The sequence below is a fragment of the Myxocyprinus asiaticus genome, chromosome 11, assembly GCF_019703515.2.
Source record: "Myxocyprinus asiaticus isolate MX2 ecotype Aquarium Trade chromosome 11, UBuf_Myxa_2, whole genome shotgun sequence".
In the NCBI taxonomy this organism is placed as follows: domain Eukaryota; kingdom Metazoa; phylum Chordata; class Actinopteri; order Cypriniformes; family Catostomidae; genus Myxocyprinus; species Myxocyprinus asiaticus.
Window position 1 is genome coordinate 18,161,888 of NC_059354.1, and position 14,352 is coordinate 18,176,239.

A 14,352-nucleotide genomic window follows, 5' to 3' on the forward strand; every position below is an offset into this window, starting at 1 on the left:
TTCCAGTGAGCATGGGGAGAGCGGCATATAAGCAGCCACGCCACTAGCAGAGAGAGAGAGAGAGAGAGAGAGTCTGGCACAAGGAAGGCCACGGTGCTCCTGAAGCTGCTACGTTTAATCTGTTATGTTTGTGAAGCTGATGTGTTTGTTACTACGCGCCTGTGAAGCTAATTCGTTTAAGTCTACATGCCTGTGAAGCTGACAAGTTTGTGAAGTTGTAAAGCATTGAAGTGGCTGATTAAACGTCCTATCCGAACCTGGGAAAAGCCTGCTTCCCTGTGTTCTCCTTCCCTTCTGTTTGAGCTGTTACAACGGCTTACATTTCAGTCTACACAAGGCTGTTGTATGTCTTTGTTGCACTTGAAATCAACTGCACAAGTCATTTGGACTTGTTTGTTGTGTTGTTTTTTCCATTTTGAAGCTTGTTGACTGTAAAAATCACTATCCAATAATGTTGAATGGAAAAGAGCTGCTCAGACATTCTGTCTAGCATCATCTTCTGTGTTTCACAGAAGAAAGATAGTAGTATAGGGTTGGAATGACATGGGGGTGAGTAAATGAAACTATTATTTATATTTCTTTATTTTTTGGTACTTGTGAAAACAGATTAATTGGCATGTTTATCATATCCAACACAAAAGCAATTTAAAAGAACTGCAATTCAGCACTTTCTTAAAAACAAAAATTGAAGGTATGGTTCACCCAAAAATGAAAATTCTCTCATTATTTACTCACCCTCATGCCATCCCAGATGTGTATGACTTTCTTTCTTCTGCAGAACACAAAGAAAGATTTTTAAGAGTATTTCAGCTCTGTTGGTCCTCACAATGCAAGTGAATTGTGACCAGAACTTTGAAGGCAGTAAAGGCAGCATTAAAGTAATCCATATGACTTTAAATCCATATATAATAGGTGTGGGTGAGAAACAGATCAATATTTAAGTCCTTTTTTTTTTTACTGTAAATCTCCACTTTCACATTCAGCCACCTACTGGTTGAGGCTGGTCAAAGGTGGAGATTGATAGTAAAAAAGGACTTCAGTATTAATCTGTTTCTTACCCACACCTATCATATTGCTTCAGTAGACATGGATTTAACCACTGTAGCCATATGGTTTACTTTTAGGATGCCTTTATGTCATTTTTGGACCTTCTGAGTTCTGGTCATCATTCACTTGCATTGTATGGACCTACAGAGCTGAAATATTCTTCTAAAAATCTTTATTTTTGTTCAACAGAGTAAAGAAAGTCCCACACATCTTGAATGACATGAGGGTGAGTAAATGATAAGATAATTTTCATTTATGGTTGAACAATCCCTTTAATATTTCAGACCTGTTGTCCTGAGACACTATTTCTGTTGTCATAGGAGATGTTTTCACTGCAGAGAGTCATTGCTGAGGAAGATTCCTTTTGAATATCTGGATTATTTTTTCTGCACACCTCGCTGTGTCCAAGCCCAATGCAAAGCCACTGCTGCTGCCCGGCCCTGACCTCTCACTCTCACTACATGGAGAGGTGTAGTGGTGTAAGTGGCTTACTGTACAAAGGTCGTGGCCACGTGCCATTTTACATGGTCTGGAAGTGGACTGGAAGAGACAATGTGTATTTCATCAGTCTGACCTTTCACAATGACAAAAGGACTGCTGGGAATAGGAAAAGAAAATGATTGATGAAAGGTCTTATTGAGAAAGAAGGTTAATGGTGTCAAGTGTCTAGTTCTTGTAATTCACATAGTTTCAATTTGTGTTAATTTTGTGAGTCTTATTTCTCAAGACACCATCCACTGTGATTTTTAAGAATAAGTTATATATCTTCATTTATACTTAAAGAGATGAAAGCTTGACTGTCTATAATGGTTAGGATTTAATTTTCAAAGGGCTTGGCATGTGCATCATTTACAAATACAAAAAATGAAAATACCCGAAACCTTATTGTGAAATAATTTGATGTGAGTGCACTGGCATATTATTATAAAACAAGCATGACTTATGACCAAACACAAAGTTTGCCACGAAGACAACAGAGAGCTTCAAACTCTCAAATTAAGACAAAGGTGATTGTGTCACTTTCTTTTTTAACCATATTTTTTTTTTCTGAGTGGCTTATTCAAATTCAAGTGCATCCCTTTTAAATCATGCCCCACAAAAAAAGCTGCATATAGAGTTATGGCACTGAGATTTCAAGCAGAGAAACTTTTAAGGCACATGTCGGTCTTGATTTCTTGATTTTCTTCTCCTGTCAAATAAAATACTAAAATTAACTTTGCATTTTACCATTTCCTGAGACATCAACTGACCAGTAAAGAGTTAAATATTGAGTAAAGTGACACAAATTACAGTGTGATATGATGGCTTGCTCTAAAATACCTCTTAGTTTTAAGCAGTGTTCAAGAGATATACAGCATATACTGTGAAACATTGTTCGAGTTGTTTGCAGAAATGCTAAACTGAACAGTTGACGAGGCTTTCCAGTGCATTGTAAGATTATGTTGTCATGTGTTGTGTCCATTGCTGTTCAGCTGAGGCCGGTCCATAAACAAGATTCTGCTGTGTGATGGAACTCTTTCCAGCTCCAGCACTGTGATGTTGTTTGGCAGAGTGGCACTAAGAAAAGGTCCAGGTACATACAGCGTCTGCTGAGGGCCCCTCTTGGCCCAATATCTTCCTAGGTTCACCCCGTTTACCCACACCTGACCCTGAGAGAAAAAAAGAAAGAAAAAAAAAAAAAGGCTTCCAAAGCTATCCAAAGCTTTGCTATCCAAAAGTGATCCACAAGACATGCAGCATAGACCAACTTAAAGGGATAGTTTACCCAAAAATGAAAATTCTCTCATCATTTACTCACCCTCATGATATTCCAGGTGTGTATGACTTTCGTTCTTCACCAGAACACATTTGAAGAAAATAGAAAATATCTCAGCTTGGGGCCTAGGTAGCTCAGTGGTAAAAGACGCTGGCTACCACCCCTGGAGTTCGCTAGTTCGAATTCCAGGGCGTGCTAAGTGACTCCAGCCAGGTCTCCTAAGCAACCAAATTGGCCCAGTTGCTAGGGAGGGTAGAGTCACATGGGGTAACCTCCTCGTGGTCGCTATAATGTATGTGTGAGTTGAGCGTGGTTGCCGCGGTGGATGGCGTGAAGCCTCAACACACGCTATGTCTCCGTGGCAACGCGCTCAACAAGCCACGTGATAAGATGTGCGGGTTGACGGTCTCAGACGTGAAGGCAACCGGGATTCGTCCTCCTCCACCCAGACTGAGGCGAATCACTACGTGACCACAAGGACTTAAAAGCACATTGGGAATTGGGCATTCCAAATTGGGAGAAAAAGGGGAAAAATCCAAAAACATAAATAAATAAATAAATATCTCAGCTCAGTAGGTCCTTTAAAATGCAAGTGGATGGCGATGCGATTTTTGAAACTCAAAAAAAAAAAAAAAAAAAATCACAGACAGCATAAGCGTCATTGTTACAATTCCAAGGGTTAAATTAATGTCTTCTAAAGTGATACGATTGCTTTTGTATCTTAGTACTTTAAACTATAATCCAACGTGAGGGTAAGCTTCATGAGAGGGTGGAGTACAAGCAGTCTCAAGTGACGTATTCGCACTGGCATGTTACTGACGTAATCTCGCATTCTTCTCTCAGTTGAGACATCTAGGATAAGCACACAAATGCACCACTATGAGTAAAGAAACAAATAAATAGATCTAAACCAAACCAATGAAGCTTCTGTACAGCGTTCCTCCCACTCGGTTGTAAACAGCGCTGCTCTTCCAGGTGTGTCGCATGTGCCTCAGTTCTCACGTGCCAACGTGATTACGTCACACACGCATGACGCTGCTGACCGGAAGCATGATTTAAAAGTTTTTCGGACCAACAGCAATCATGTCACTTTAGAAGACATTAATTTAACAGCTGGTGTCGTATGGATGACGTTTATGCTGACTGCCTGTGATTTTTTTTTTGAGCTTCAAAAATCGTATCACCATCCACTTGCATTTTAAGGACCTACTGAGCTAAGATATTTTTCTATTTTTCTTCAAATGTGTTTTGGTGAAGAAAAAAAGTCATATGCACCTGGGATATTATGAGGGTGAGTAAATAATGAGATAATTTTCATTTTTAGGAGTCTGAAAATCAGACCAAGAACTGATTAAATATCCTTACAATTCCTATCTCTAGTGCCTCAAACTCTAGGGATGCATTATAGATGTATTATAAACTTTTGTTATTGCTACAAATCTCACCTTAGTCCATCCATTCAATTTTAAGAAAGTGTCCCATGCTAGGCCAGTAGGCTTCAAGGTTCCTGAATAGATCATTGGTCCATCTCCTGCTTCCATCCCTGAACCTGGTCGAACCCCTGAGTGATTCGACTGTAGCCAGCCATTGGCTACTGCAGTGTCAATGTCCAGTGGGTAGATTAACCAATCAGAGAGCACGTCATTTCCCAGGATGAGTTTACCTAAGAGACCCTGTAAAATAGAGATGAGCAAGACATGATGTAACATTTTTGATGTCTTATATAATTTGAAGTGGAACAATTTTACAGATATATGCATCTTTTGTGTAACTTGCCTTATTATCATTGATATAGCTGCCAAAATTAACCCTGCCCATGTTCTCCACAAGAATGTCCAATTGATCCCCTTGTTGACCAGTAACATTCATCACCAGTGTGGTGTCCCTCTCCATAAACCCCTGGTACACCTGCTCACAGACAAGCTCAGTTGCAATCTAAACTGACTTTTATGGCAATTATTTGTAAAACATACAAAAAATGGTCAATGTGATGGTGCATATCTGTGGGAAGTAGGGGTGCTGAGGGTTCTGCAGCACCCCTGTTGGCGTTCCAGCCCAACCTGTGAAGTACTGTCAAAATAGTGTATGCAATATAAATTAATCACAATTCAATGTTATTTGAAAACCATCTTATTCTGTGTTAATCTCGTTAAAGAAAGTAATGACAGAAATATTTAGGGGTATTTTTTATTTCATCAACGATAACGAAGACGACAAGAAAAAGATTATGATGACAATTAAATTATTTTAATTGAAACATACTCTTTACAAAAATGTTAGGAAAAAAAATTATACTAAAAGACATTAACAGTGCACTAACTAATCAAGAAAGAATTTTGGGCGATTTTCCCCACTTGAGCTGCATGAATTGAGCTGATCATCGATCAACTGTCTAAAATTCAGAAAATTTCAGAGGGACCCACCCCCTTTTGTATGTTGAATCCCCTGAAAAGTGTGAACCATCTGACTCTGTAGCGCTATCAAACCATTACTCTGTTTGCACATCCCAACCAGCCAGACATAGCGACATTAGCTTAACCAATGGCATGCGTTTGGGGCGGGACTATCTGTTTGTCTGATGGTAATCGCATATGGGCAAAGTCAGTCAATACCTGGGTTTCTATCCACGTATTTTTATACACATTTTGGGATAAAAACGTATACGCTCACTTGAGGCGGATATAATTTGTATTCGATACGAAAAAATTTGCATAAACTATGATGGAAACACATTTACCGAATCAACTCCTAATTAATTTATTAGGATCAAGATGCGCATCAAAAAAGTCATGTGACTGAATAACTCTTTCATAACTGGACAAACCAGCGGACCAATCATCGCATCTGAAATGTTGCTCTGGTCATCCTGAGATAACGGTGTCCTGAAAATCTAACACCTGCATAGAGTTTGCAGAGGAAATAAGTTGAATACAAACCTGAACTGTGCCGAAGGGCAGGTTTATTGACACTTTATTAAAGATCTGCACGGGAAAGTCATAAGGATGGAGGAACGCACAGGCATAGTACTAGAACTGTGTGATGCACTGTCGCTTCCAGACATGGGACAAGTTCTTTAGAGTGTTTTGTCTGCGTGCTCTAAACCACAAGTGTTTCATCAATAAAAGAGTCACAGTGGCTACAATTTCTCTGGAAGTGACGATTTTGTACTTTTGAACACCTGGAATGGAAACGCGGCTTTATTCGCACATTGTTTTTGCTATATTATGTTGTTGTTATATAGCATAAATTATATTCGCATCTTGGATGGAAACATAATCAGTCAATGGCTGAGTTTGGAATGGCATACTACTCTTACTATTTTTGATGCATTTAAGTATATAGATATGGCAGAAATCGTAAGAGTAGTGTTGAAATACATGCCATTACTACTGCATTTCCCTTTGGTGATGCTAGTGGTGCAGAAATTAAACACTTCACCTAGTATAGGTCTCTGGATAAAGCTAAAGACATAGAATATACCAGAAACTAATTATACAAATTGGCTAGTCTTTCTCGATTTGATTATATAAACTGAAGTTTAGTTTTGTGATAATAGAAGACAATTCTGATTTGGGAAACTGAGGTAAGAATGCTCTAAAGCTGTAACGTGTTTTTTTTTTTTGAATTTTGATGATACACATTGTTATAGTGTCTGACTAACCATGGTGAGTTGAAAACAAAACATTGTGTAAGCGTGACCTCAACAAGTGGTCTGCTCACCCCATTCACAGAGACATATGCACGATCATGGATGCCATTGAGGGGCGAGATGAGAGGGGTCGGCTCAGGAACATTCCGTGGCAGAGTCGTTCGGTAAAGCATGAAGCCATAGTACTGCACAGAGTCATAACACAAACTAAAACCAGTTTTTGCACTGATCTAAGACCAGCTTCCCCAGCCCAATAACATACATCTACATTTTAAACCATTAACAAGAAAAATGCAACGTTGACTTTTAATCAGCTAAGAATAAGAACATATCACCATGATTATTATTGTCATTGTAATTATGCTCATGCATTGCATACCTGTTTAATCTCCTCAAATGTCAAAGTATACTTAGATCGTACTGGACCTTGAGGTGACAGCGTATCCAACAAGTTATTAATGTTGCCAACCTAAAAAAAGAATGTGAGAGTAATAAAAACACATTGAACACTTAGTGTAAGTTTTTTGTATGGTAGGCAAAATGAATAGGGCTTTGCTATGTGACACACAGTATACACACCTTTCTTAGTGTAACAAAGCCGTAAGCTAGCTTTGGGGTGGCTGGTGGCATGGGACCAACTGGAATATCACGAAACTATAAACAAAAACATATTACTACATAGAATGGATGTCTGTTTTGGGACTCAAAAAATGCTAAGTATATCCAGTAGTACGATAAGTAGGAAATCATAGTTCAAGTGTTATTTTTACTGAACTTTATTTTTTTTTTCTCAACTTTGTCTATGTACACATGGAATGTATTTACATTCTTACATTCTTAATGACATCTCTGATTGCAAGCAGTTTGTCAGTGGGATCTCCTGCCTCTGATAAAGGTGCATTGTAATCGTAACTGGTCACCACAGACCTGAACCTGGTATCATGATCCGCTCCTATGAGTGATCAAATTACAGTCACATAGTAATATGACTGCATTACCAGATATTGTGAGGGATATGGGAATATATGAGCTGAGATTGCAGATATACCATTCCAGTAGCCAAAGTTCGTTCCTCCCTCAAACATGTACCTGAGATGAGAAGATTACCTTGCAAGTTTGGATATCAGGATGCATTAGAAGTACTACATTGTTCACATAATAGCTACTTGTATGAATTCAAAACAATTATATTCTCATTTAGATTATTAATTACACATATTTGGATTTAAACACAAACATACAGTGTCTAACACCTTTAGGATAACTTTAATTACTATAGAATTAATAAGGTAAATATGACTTACATGTTAACACTGGCACCCATGGACAACATCTCTCCCAGCATTTTGCTCACTTTTTCAGTGTCCACAGAAGCATGCTTGTCACCCCAGTGATCCAACCAACCTGTATAGAACTCAGAATTCACCTGTAATATGCAGAGATGACACATGAAACATGGCCAGGCCTTACAGCTTGAAAAAAACAAACTAATCAATTAATGGAACGCATAAATGGTCTCTCAAACTTTTCTCACCAAAGGGCCTTTAGGTTCAAACCTCCTTTGTCGATTGAAGGCTGTAGTGATGTTGGTGTCTATAAGAGGGAAAGGGATTAAAGTGTCAACAACATCTCTTGGACTTTTTTTGTGGAACTTTAAAGGAGAAATTTTGAAGAATATTTAATAATGTCTTTTTAATGACAGTTCATAGTGACCATGGCTGTTAAGCTTTCGGTCTGTTCCTCACACAAAGCTATCATATGGCTTCAGAAGACTTGAAATGTACCACAAGAGTCATATGGACTGCTTTTATGGTGCTTTAATGGTGTGTTGTTGTCCTCTTTGGTCACCATGAACTGTTGTTCTATAGAAAAGAGTTGCTTGAAGGTGCTTCAAAAATTCTCCTTTTGTGTTCCAAATTTGAAATGACATGATGGTGAATAAATATTTTTTGGTTTCTGTACTTTAAAGGCCATAAAGGGTCATTATTTGCACATTCTCTGTGTAGTGCTCAAAAATCTCTCAAGCAGTACCCCAGATTAATCTAACATTTCGAACTGAAACTCTTGTTTATGGCAATACATCACCCATAGGCAGAGCATGTGAAAGGCTGGAGAAGGCTAAGCCTCCCCCTGGCCACGGAGCAAGGGTATGTGTATATTAATACAATAATACAATTCAGGGCTGCGTTTTCCAAAAGCATCGCAAGCGTAAGTTGATCGTAGGGACCTTTGGCGCCATTGGTCTCTACGATCTACTTAGGCTTACGATGCTTTTGGGCAACGCAGCCCTGATTACCGCTCAGGGATGACACTGCTTGTAACTGCTGGTCAAGGATTCATTTCCCGACCACAAGTCCAAAAGTTAATTACCACTGAAAAGAGACTTTAAGGGCAGTTGCTGTAGCTGAATACATCTTAACATCGCTTGAGTGGCTGCGGCCAATCGCTGCGTGCATGTCCACGGAGAATGTCTTAATGTCTGAAATTTTTACATTTTGTAACAAATATTAAGTAGTGTAATTCTTTAAATAAACCTACAGTTGAAGTCAGAAGATTACATACACTTAGGTTGTCATTAAAACTAATTTTTTAACCACTGCACAGATTTAATATTAGCAAACTATAGTTTTGGCAAGTCATTTTGGACATCTATGTGGCATGGGGTGCGTGGTCATGTGTTGGTCTGCGGGAGAGCGTTAAGGCTCGTCACCTGGGCCGTAATTACCTCCCTCTCCCGCAGACCGACACATGACCACGCCCCCCATGACACAATTTACTTTGTGCATGATATGAGTAATTTTTCCAACAATTTTTTACAGACAGATTGATTCACTTTTAATTGACTACATCACAATTCCAGTGGGTCAGAAGTTAACTGTGCCTTTAAGCAGCTTGAGAAATTCCACAAAATGATGTCAAGCCTTTAGACAATTAGCAGATTAGCTTCTGATATGAGGTGTACTGAATTGGAGGTGTACCTGTGGATGTGTTTTAAGGCCTAATTTCAAACTCAGTGCCTCTTTGCTTGACATCATGGGAAAATCAAAAGAAATCAGCCAAGACTCAGAAAAAAAATTGTGGACCTCCACAAGTCTGGTTCATCCTTGGGAGCAATTTCCAAATGCCTGAAGGTACCTCGTTCATCTGTACAAACAATAGTATGCAAGTATAAACACCATGGGACCACGCAGCCATCATACCTCTCAGGAAGGAATTCTGTCTCCTAGAGATGAATGTAGTTTGGTGCGAAAAGTGCAAGTCAATCCCAGAACAACAGCAAAGGACCTTGTGAAGATGCTGGAGGAAACAGGTAGACAAGTATCTATATCCACAGTAAAACGAGTCCTATATCGACATAACCTGAAAGGCTGCTCAGCAAGGAATAAGCCACTGCTCCAGAAAAAAAGCCAGACTACAGTTTGCAAGTGCACATGGGGACAAAGATCTTACATTTGGAGAAATGTCCTCTGGTCTGATGAAATAAAAATTTAACTGTTTGGCCATAATGACCATCGTTATGTTTGGAGGAAAAAGGGTGAGGCTTGCAAGCCGAAGAACACCATCCCAACCGTGAAGGGGGGTGGCAGCATCATGTTGTGGGGGTGCTTTGCTGCAGAAGGGACTGGTGCACTTCACAAAATAGATGGCACCATGAGGAAGGAAAATCATGTAGATATATTAAAGCAAAATCTCAAGACATCAGCCAGGAAGTTAAAGCTCAGTCACAAATGGGTCTTCCAAATGGACAATGACCCCAAGCATACCTCCAAAGTTGTGGCAAATTGGCTTAAGGACAACAAAGTCAAGGTATTGGAGTGGCCATCACAAAGCCCTGACCTCAATCTGATAAAAAATTTGTGGGCAGAACTGAAAGTGTATACGAGCAAGAAGGCCTACAAACCTGACTCATTTACACCAGTTCTGTCTGGAGGAATGGGCCAAAATTCCAGCAACTTATTGTGTGAAGCTTGTGGAAGGCTACCCAAAATATTTGACCCAAGTTAAACAATTTAAAGGCAATGCTACCAAATACTAACAAATTGTATGTAAACTTCTGACCCACTGGGAATGTGATGAAAGAAATAAAAGCTGAAATAAATAATTCTCTCTACTATTATTCAGACATTTCACATTCTTAAAATAAAGTAGTGATCCTAACTGACATAAGGCAGGGAATGTTTTCTACGATTAAGTGTCAGGAATTGTGAAAAACAGTTTAAAAAAGTTTAAATGTATTTGGCTAAGGGGTATGTAATCTTCTGACTTCAACTGTATTTATTAGATTATGGAAGCAAACAAGCTCGTTGAAAATTAATTTTTAACATTCTTTTTTAAATTAGCCTACATCAATTCACTTTTAAATCAATAAGCATCCCAATCATACTCAAAACGAGCCAGCACTGATATGACATTCCTGGAACTTATGAAGAAAACTCTCTCTCCACTAGATTTTTTCTAAACTTCCAACATTTTTTAAGTCATCATTTCATGACAAATTCATGTCGGTGAGGGATTGCTTAATATAAGAATATATGCAGGTCCAAGCATTTCCGTTTCCATTTTATTTGACTGCGGTAAGAAAGATAGAGCTTATTACTTATGATTAAAGTTTGCAGTTATGCTGATTTAACAAATCAAATCAGGAAAATGCTTGCTCTAGCCTTCGTTAGAATAATGATCAGCATGAGTAATGGTGTCTGTGTAAATAACTAGAACTGTTCTTCTGGAGGTTTTTTTTAATGGAGTGTGAACGTTACCTGGAGTTTGAAAAATCTTTTGCATTTAAGGAGTAGCCTTACCCTGCAGTTCATTCATCCTCTGCCTGTGATGTCACCATTAGAAAGTCTGACTATATGAGCATGTGAGAAGCACTGAACATCTAGTTAAAATGTCTTAGAAATCCTGCAGTGGGCAATTCAGTAACAACTGACCTCAAGATGGCCTTACCTGTGCCAAAGTCTATAGTGGCATACAGGCCCTCAAGCGTGCCACAGCTCATCTCTTTATCAGTGTTCCCATCTGTAGTAAAGAGGATGATGTCCTCCCCCAGGAACAAACGGAACAAAGTGTGAAGGTGCCGCATGTAGTTATAATCACAAGCAAAGTAGCTGCCGTATTCATTCTCCACCTGATAAAGAGAATAAATGCACAAAATAACTGCCATATTTGTCCACACTATTTATATGAAATCAAACACACATCATTACTGTGCACATACAAACAATAACATTGCACAGCACTTGCCTGTACTAATTGATAGTTAATACTTTATATGTGCTCTCAGTCTTAAAAAGTGTAAGCATTAGTTCTTCCCCTGTCATAAGATTTTTTAAATTATATCTGTACACAATGGCTACGGTATTAACAAGTTTCCATTTTCATACAATCCTTGAGTGAAATAAGGTAAACATTTTTGGTTTGCTGTTCTAAATGACTATTTACTTGCTTACTAACTGCTGACTCTAAATTTTACCTGCACACTGATAATATTTCCTCCATTCTGATAAAGCCACGGTCTCATCTTAGTGAACAGGACAGCCAACCAGTTACTCACGGCCTGTAAATACTCTGAAAGAGACAAACGCAACCATTAAAGACAGACCTGACCCTACGTGAAGTCACGTCTCATGTAGAAGTAACATATACCTGTGTCAGCTGAGCGGAGGATAATGTTCGGCTTTTGTAGCAACCAGGCAGGCAAACCACCCTATTGGATAGGTAAGAACCTACAATTTAGAGCTCTGCATAAATAGTAATCAAAAGACTTGCTTTTGTGTTGCGACCAGATTAAACTCTGAAAAAAGAACATATTGTATGATATAACTGCACTGTACATCTTATTTTGTGTCTTGATACATCACAAGCATTATGGATTAAATCCTTGCAACACAAACACACACACACACACACTCTTCCTGAAGAGTTATATTGTTAAACACAGATTGTCATATTCAAAGACACATGATAGCTCTCGTTTCAGTCTATTGTTAAACATAATATTTTACAAACAAACAAATTTAGCAAAAAGGGGGGGGGGCTGGGCAGCTCAGCGAGTACTAGTGCTGACTACCACCCCTGGAGTCGCAAGTTCGAATCCAGGGCATGCTAAGTGACTCCAGCCAGGTCTCCTAAGCAACCAAATTGGCCCGGTTGCTAGGGAGGGTAGAGTTTCACGGGGTAACCTCCTCATGGTCGCAATAATGTGTGGTTCTTGCTCTCGGTGGGGCACATGGTGAGTTGTGAGTAGGTGCCGTGGAGAATAGCGTGGGCCTCCACACGCATTACGTCTCCACGGTAATGTGCTCAACAAGCCACGTGACTAGATGTGGAGGCAACTGAGATTCATCCTCCGCCACACGGATTGAGGCGAGTCACTACGCCACCACGAGGACTTAAGAGTGCAATGGGAACTGGCCATGCCAAATTGAGGAGAAAATGGGAGAAATAAAAATAAATAAATAAATAAATATATTTAGCAAAATAAGGAAATAACCCTCACCATTTCCCATTCTGCACAAATGTACGGCCCCGGTCGCAGGATGACCAACAGCCCTGTCTGGTTGGCCAGATTTAAGAAGTACTCCAGATCTCTGTCTCCTGCAAAGTTAAACACCCCCTGCACGGTCTCATGGAAGTTCCATGGCACATACCTGCATGGAAACGATCAAAAGATAGTGGCAACATATGTAACGTACATATAGATTGCACTGTTGATCAGTTCCACTTACACCTGAATAGCATTGAGTCCTGTCATGTACATCTTGAGCAGCCTGTCCTTCCAGTATTCCCGAGGGATGCGGGAGTAGTGGATGCTTCCTGAGATGTACTGAAATGGTTTTCCATCCTTTCGGAAGAAGTTGTTCTTGTAGTCAATGGAAAATGAGCGTGAATCTGCCTTAAAACGGAAAAGACATGTAGTTAAAGATGTGCAGAGTATTTAAGGCTGGCACATAAACATCCACTTTACCCTCAAAAATAGGAAATGGAATTATTTTACACATGCAAAATTTTATGCTAGAATCCAGTAAAATAATTGCCCATTGCTCAGCTGTATTAAGCATACAAAGAGTTCCCACGTCATTTTGACCAAAGAATTTCTATTTTTTTTCCATTTGTTATTAGTGAAATATATATTTAATCATTTTATTGAGATTGCACTCACAAAGAAGTAAATATTTCAGAGCTGAGCTGAGCAAGACAAATGCTAATTTACTTCAGAAATTTACATGGCTTCTAAAGATTATTTGGATGACCATGTTTGGTAATCACAATAAATAATAATAATAATAATAATAATAATCCCTTGTATTTTTCCTAGTAACTCCAGCTGTCACATTAACATTACACATGACATAATAACACATTTCTTTAGAGCCAAATTGCTCACAAAGTATAAAAGTAATGTCACTTTGAATCAGGTACTTACCAACACAGAAAATATTGATAAGAAACACATACTTATTAAAACGAAAGTAATGTGTGAATTCATCTTTAAATCAGACAGTTCGGATGTATTAACACTCTCCTGCTTGACATTATAATTGCAGCGCGTGATTGTAACGTGTCAGGAAATATCGCTATTTTACCGAGTCATTTTGCAAAGAGCGATCCGCTTTTTGTCTTAAACAGATTTGCAGCGTTTCGTCTCTTTGGAAATGACGATCATGTGATTGTAGTCCGCTTAGTCATAATCCGGGTCCTAAAGTCCGTCTGATCCTGGGTGAACAACTTTTAACGTACTATGTGTGGAGTTTACAGACGCAGACAATTTCGCGACAGGTAGGTTTAAGTTTACGGCTATAACCATTCATTTGTATGGTATCCGCAAACGATGACTTACTGTCGTAACATGCTAGTTGACCATTACGCTCCTTCCTATGATAGAACCATGGATGTTGTT

The 14,352-nt window shown here is 39.0% G+C and overlaps 1 protein-coding gene across 3 annotated transcripts; it reads right to left on the bottom strand.

Moving 5' to 3' along the window:
* Window positions 1–1,845: 1,845 nt before the first annotated feature.
* LOC127447975 (beta-galactosidase-like) lies at window positions 1,846–14,133 on the bottom strand. Of its 3 annotated transcripts, none has more exons than XM_051710247.1 (16): window positions 13,879–14,133; window positions 13,181–13,347; window positions 12,952–13,102; window positions 12,099–12,159; window positions 11,926–12,020; window positions 11,400–11,580; window positions 7,987–8,045; window positions 7,757–7,878; window positions 7,501–7,541; window positions 7,286–7,404; window positions 7,032–7,106; window positions 6,832–6,921; window positions 6,524–6,637; window positions 4,580–4,711; window positions 4,249–4,476; window positions 1,846–2,696 (listed from the first exon to the last, which is right to left on the bottom strand). In XM_051710247.1, the coding sequence occupies exons 1-16, from the start codon at window positions 13,939–13,941 to the stop codon at window positions 2,493–2,495; spliced, it is 1,902 nt and encodes a 633-aa protein (XP_051566207.1). In that variant the 5' UTR covers window positions 13,942–14,133; the 3' UTR covers window positions 1,846–2,492. The 3 variants fall into 3 exon arrangements, with proteins under 3 accessions (XP_051566207.1, XP_051566208.1, XP_051566209.1); XM_051710248.1 differs by having other exon boundaries at window positions 13,181–13,343; window positions 13,879–14,132; XM_051710249.1 differs by having other exon boundaries at window positions 13,181–13,343; window positions 14,039–14,101.
* Between the last annotated feature and the right edge of the window lie 219 nt (window positions 14,134–14,352).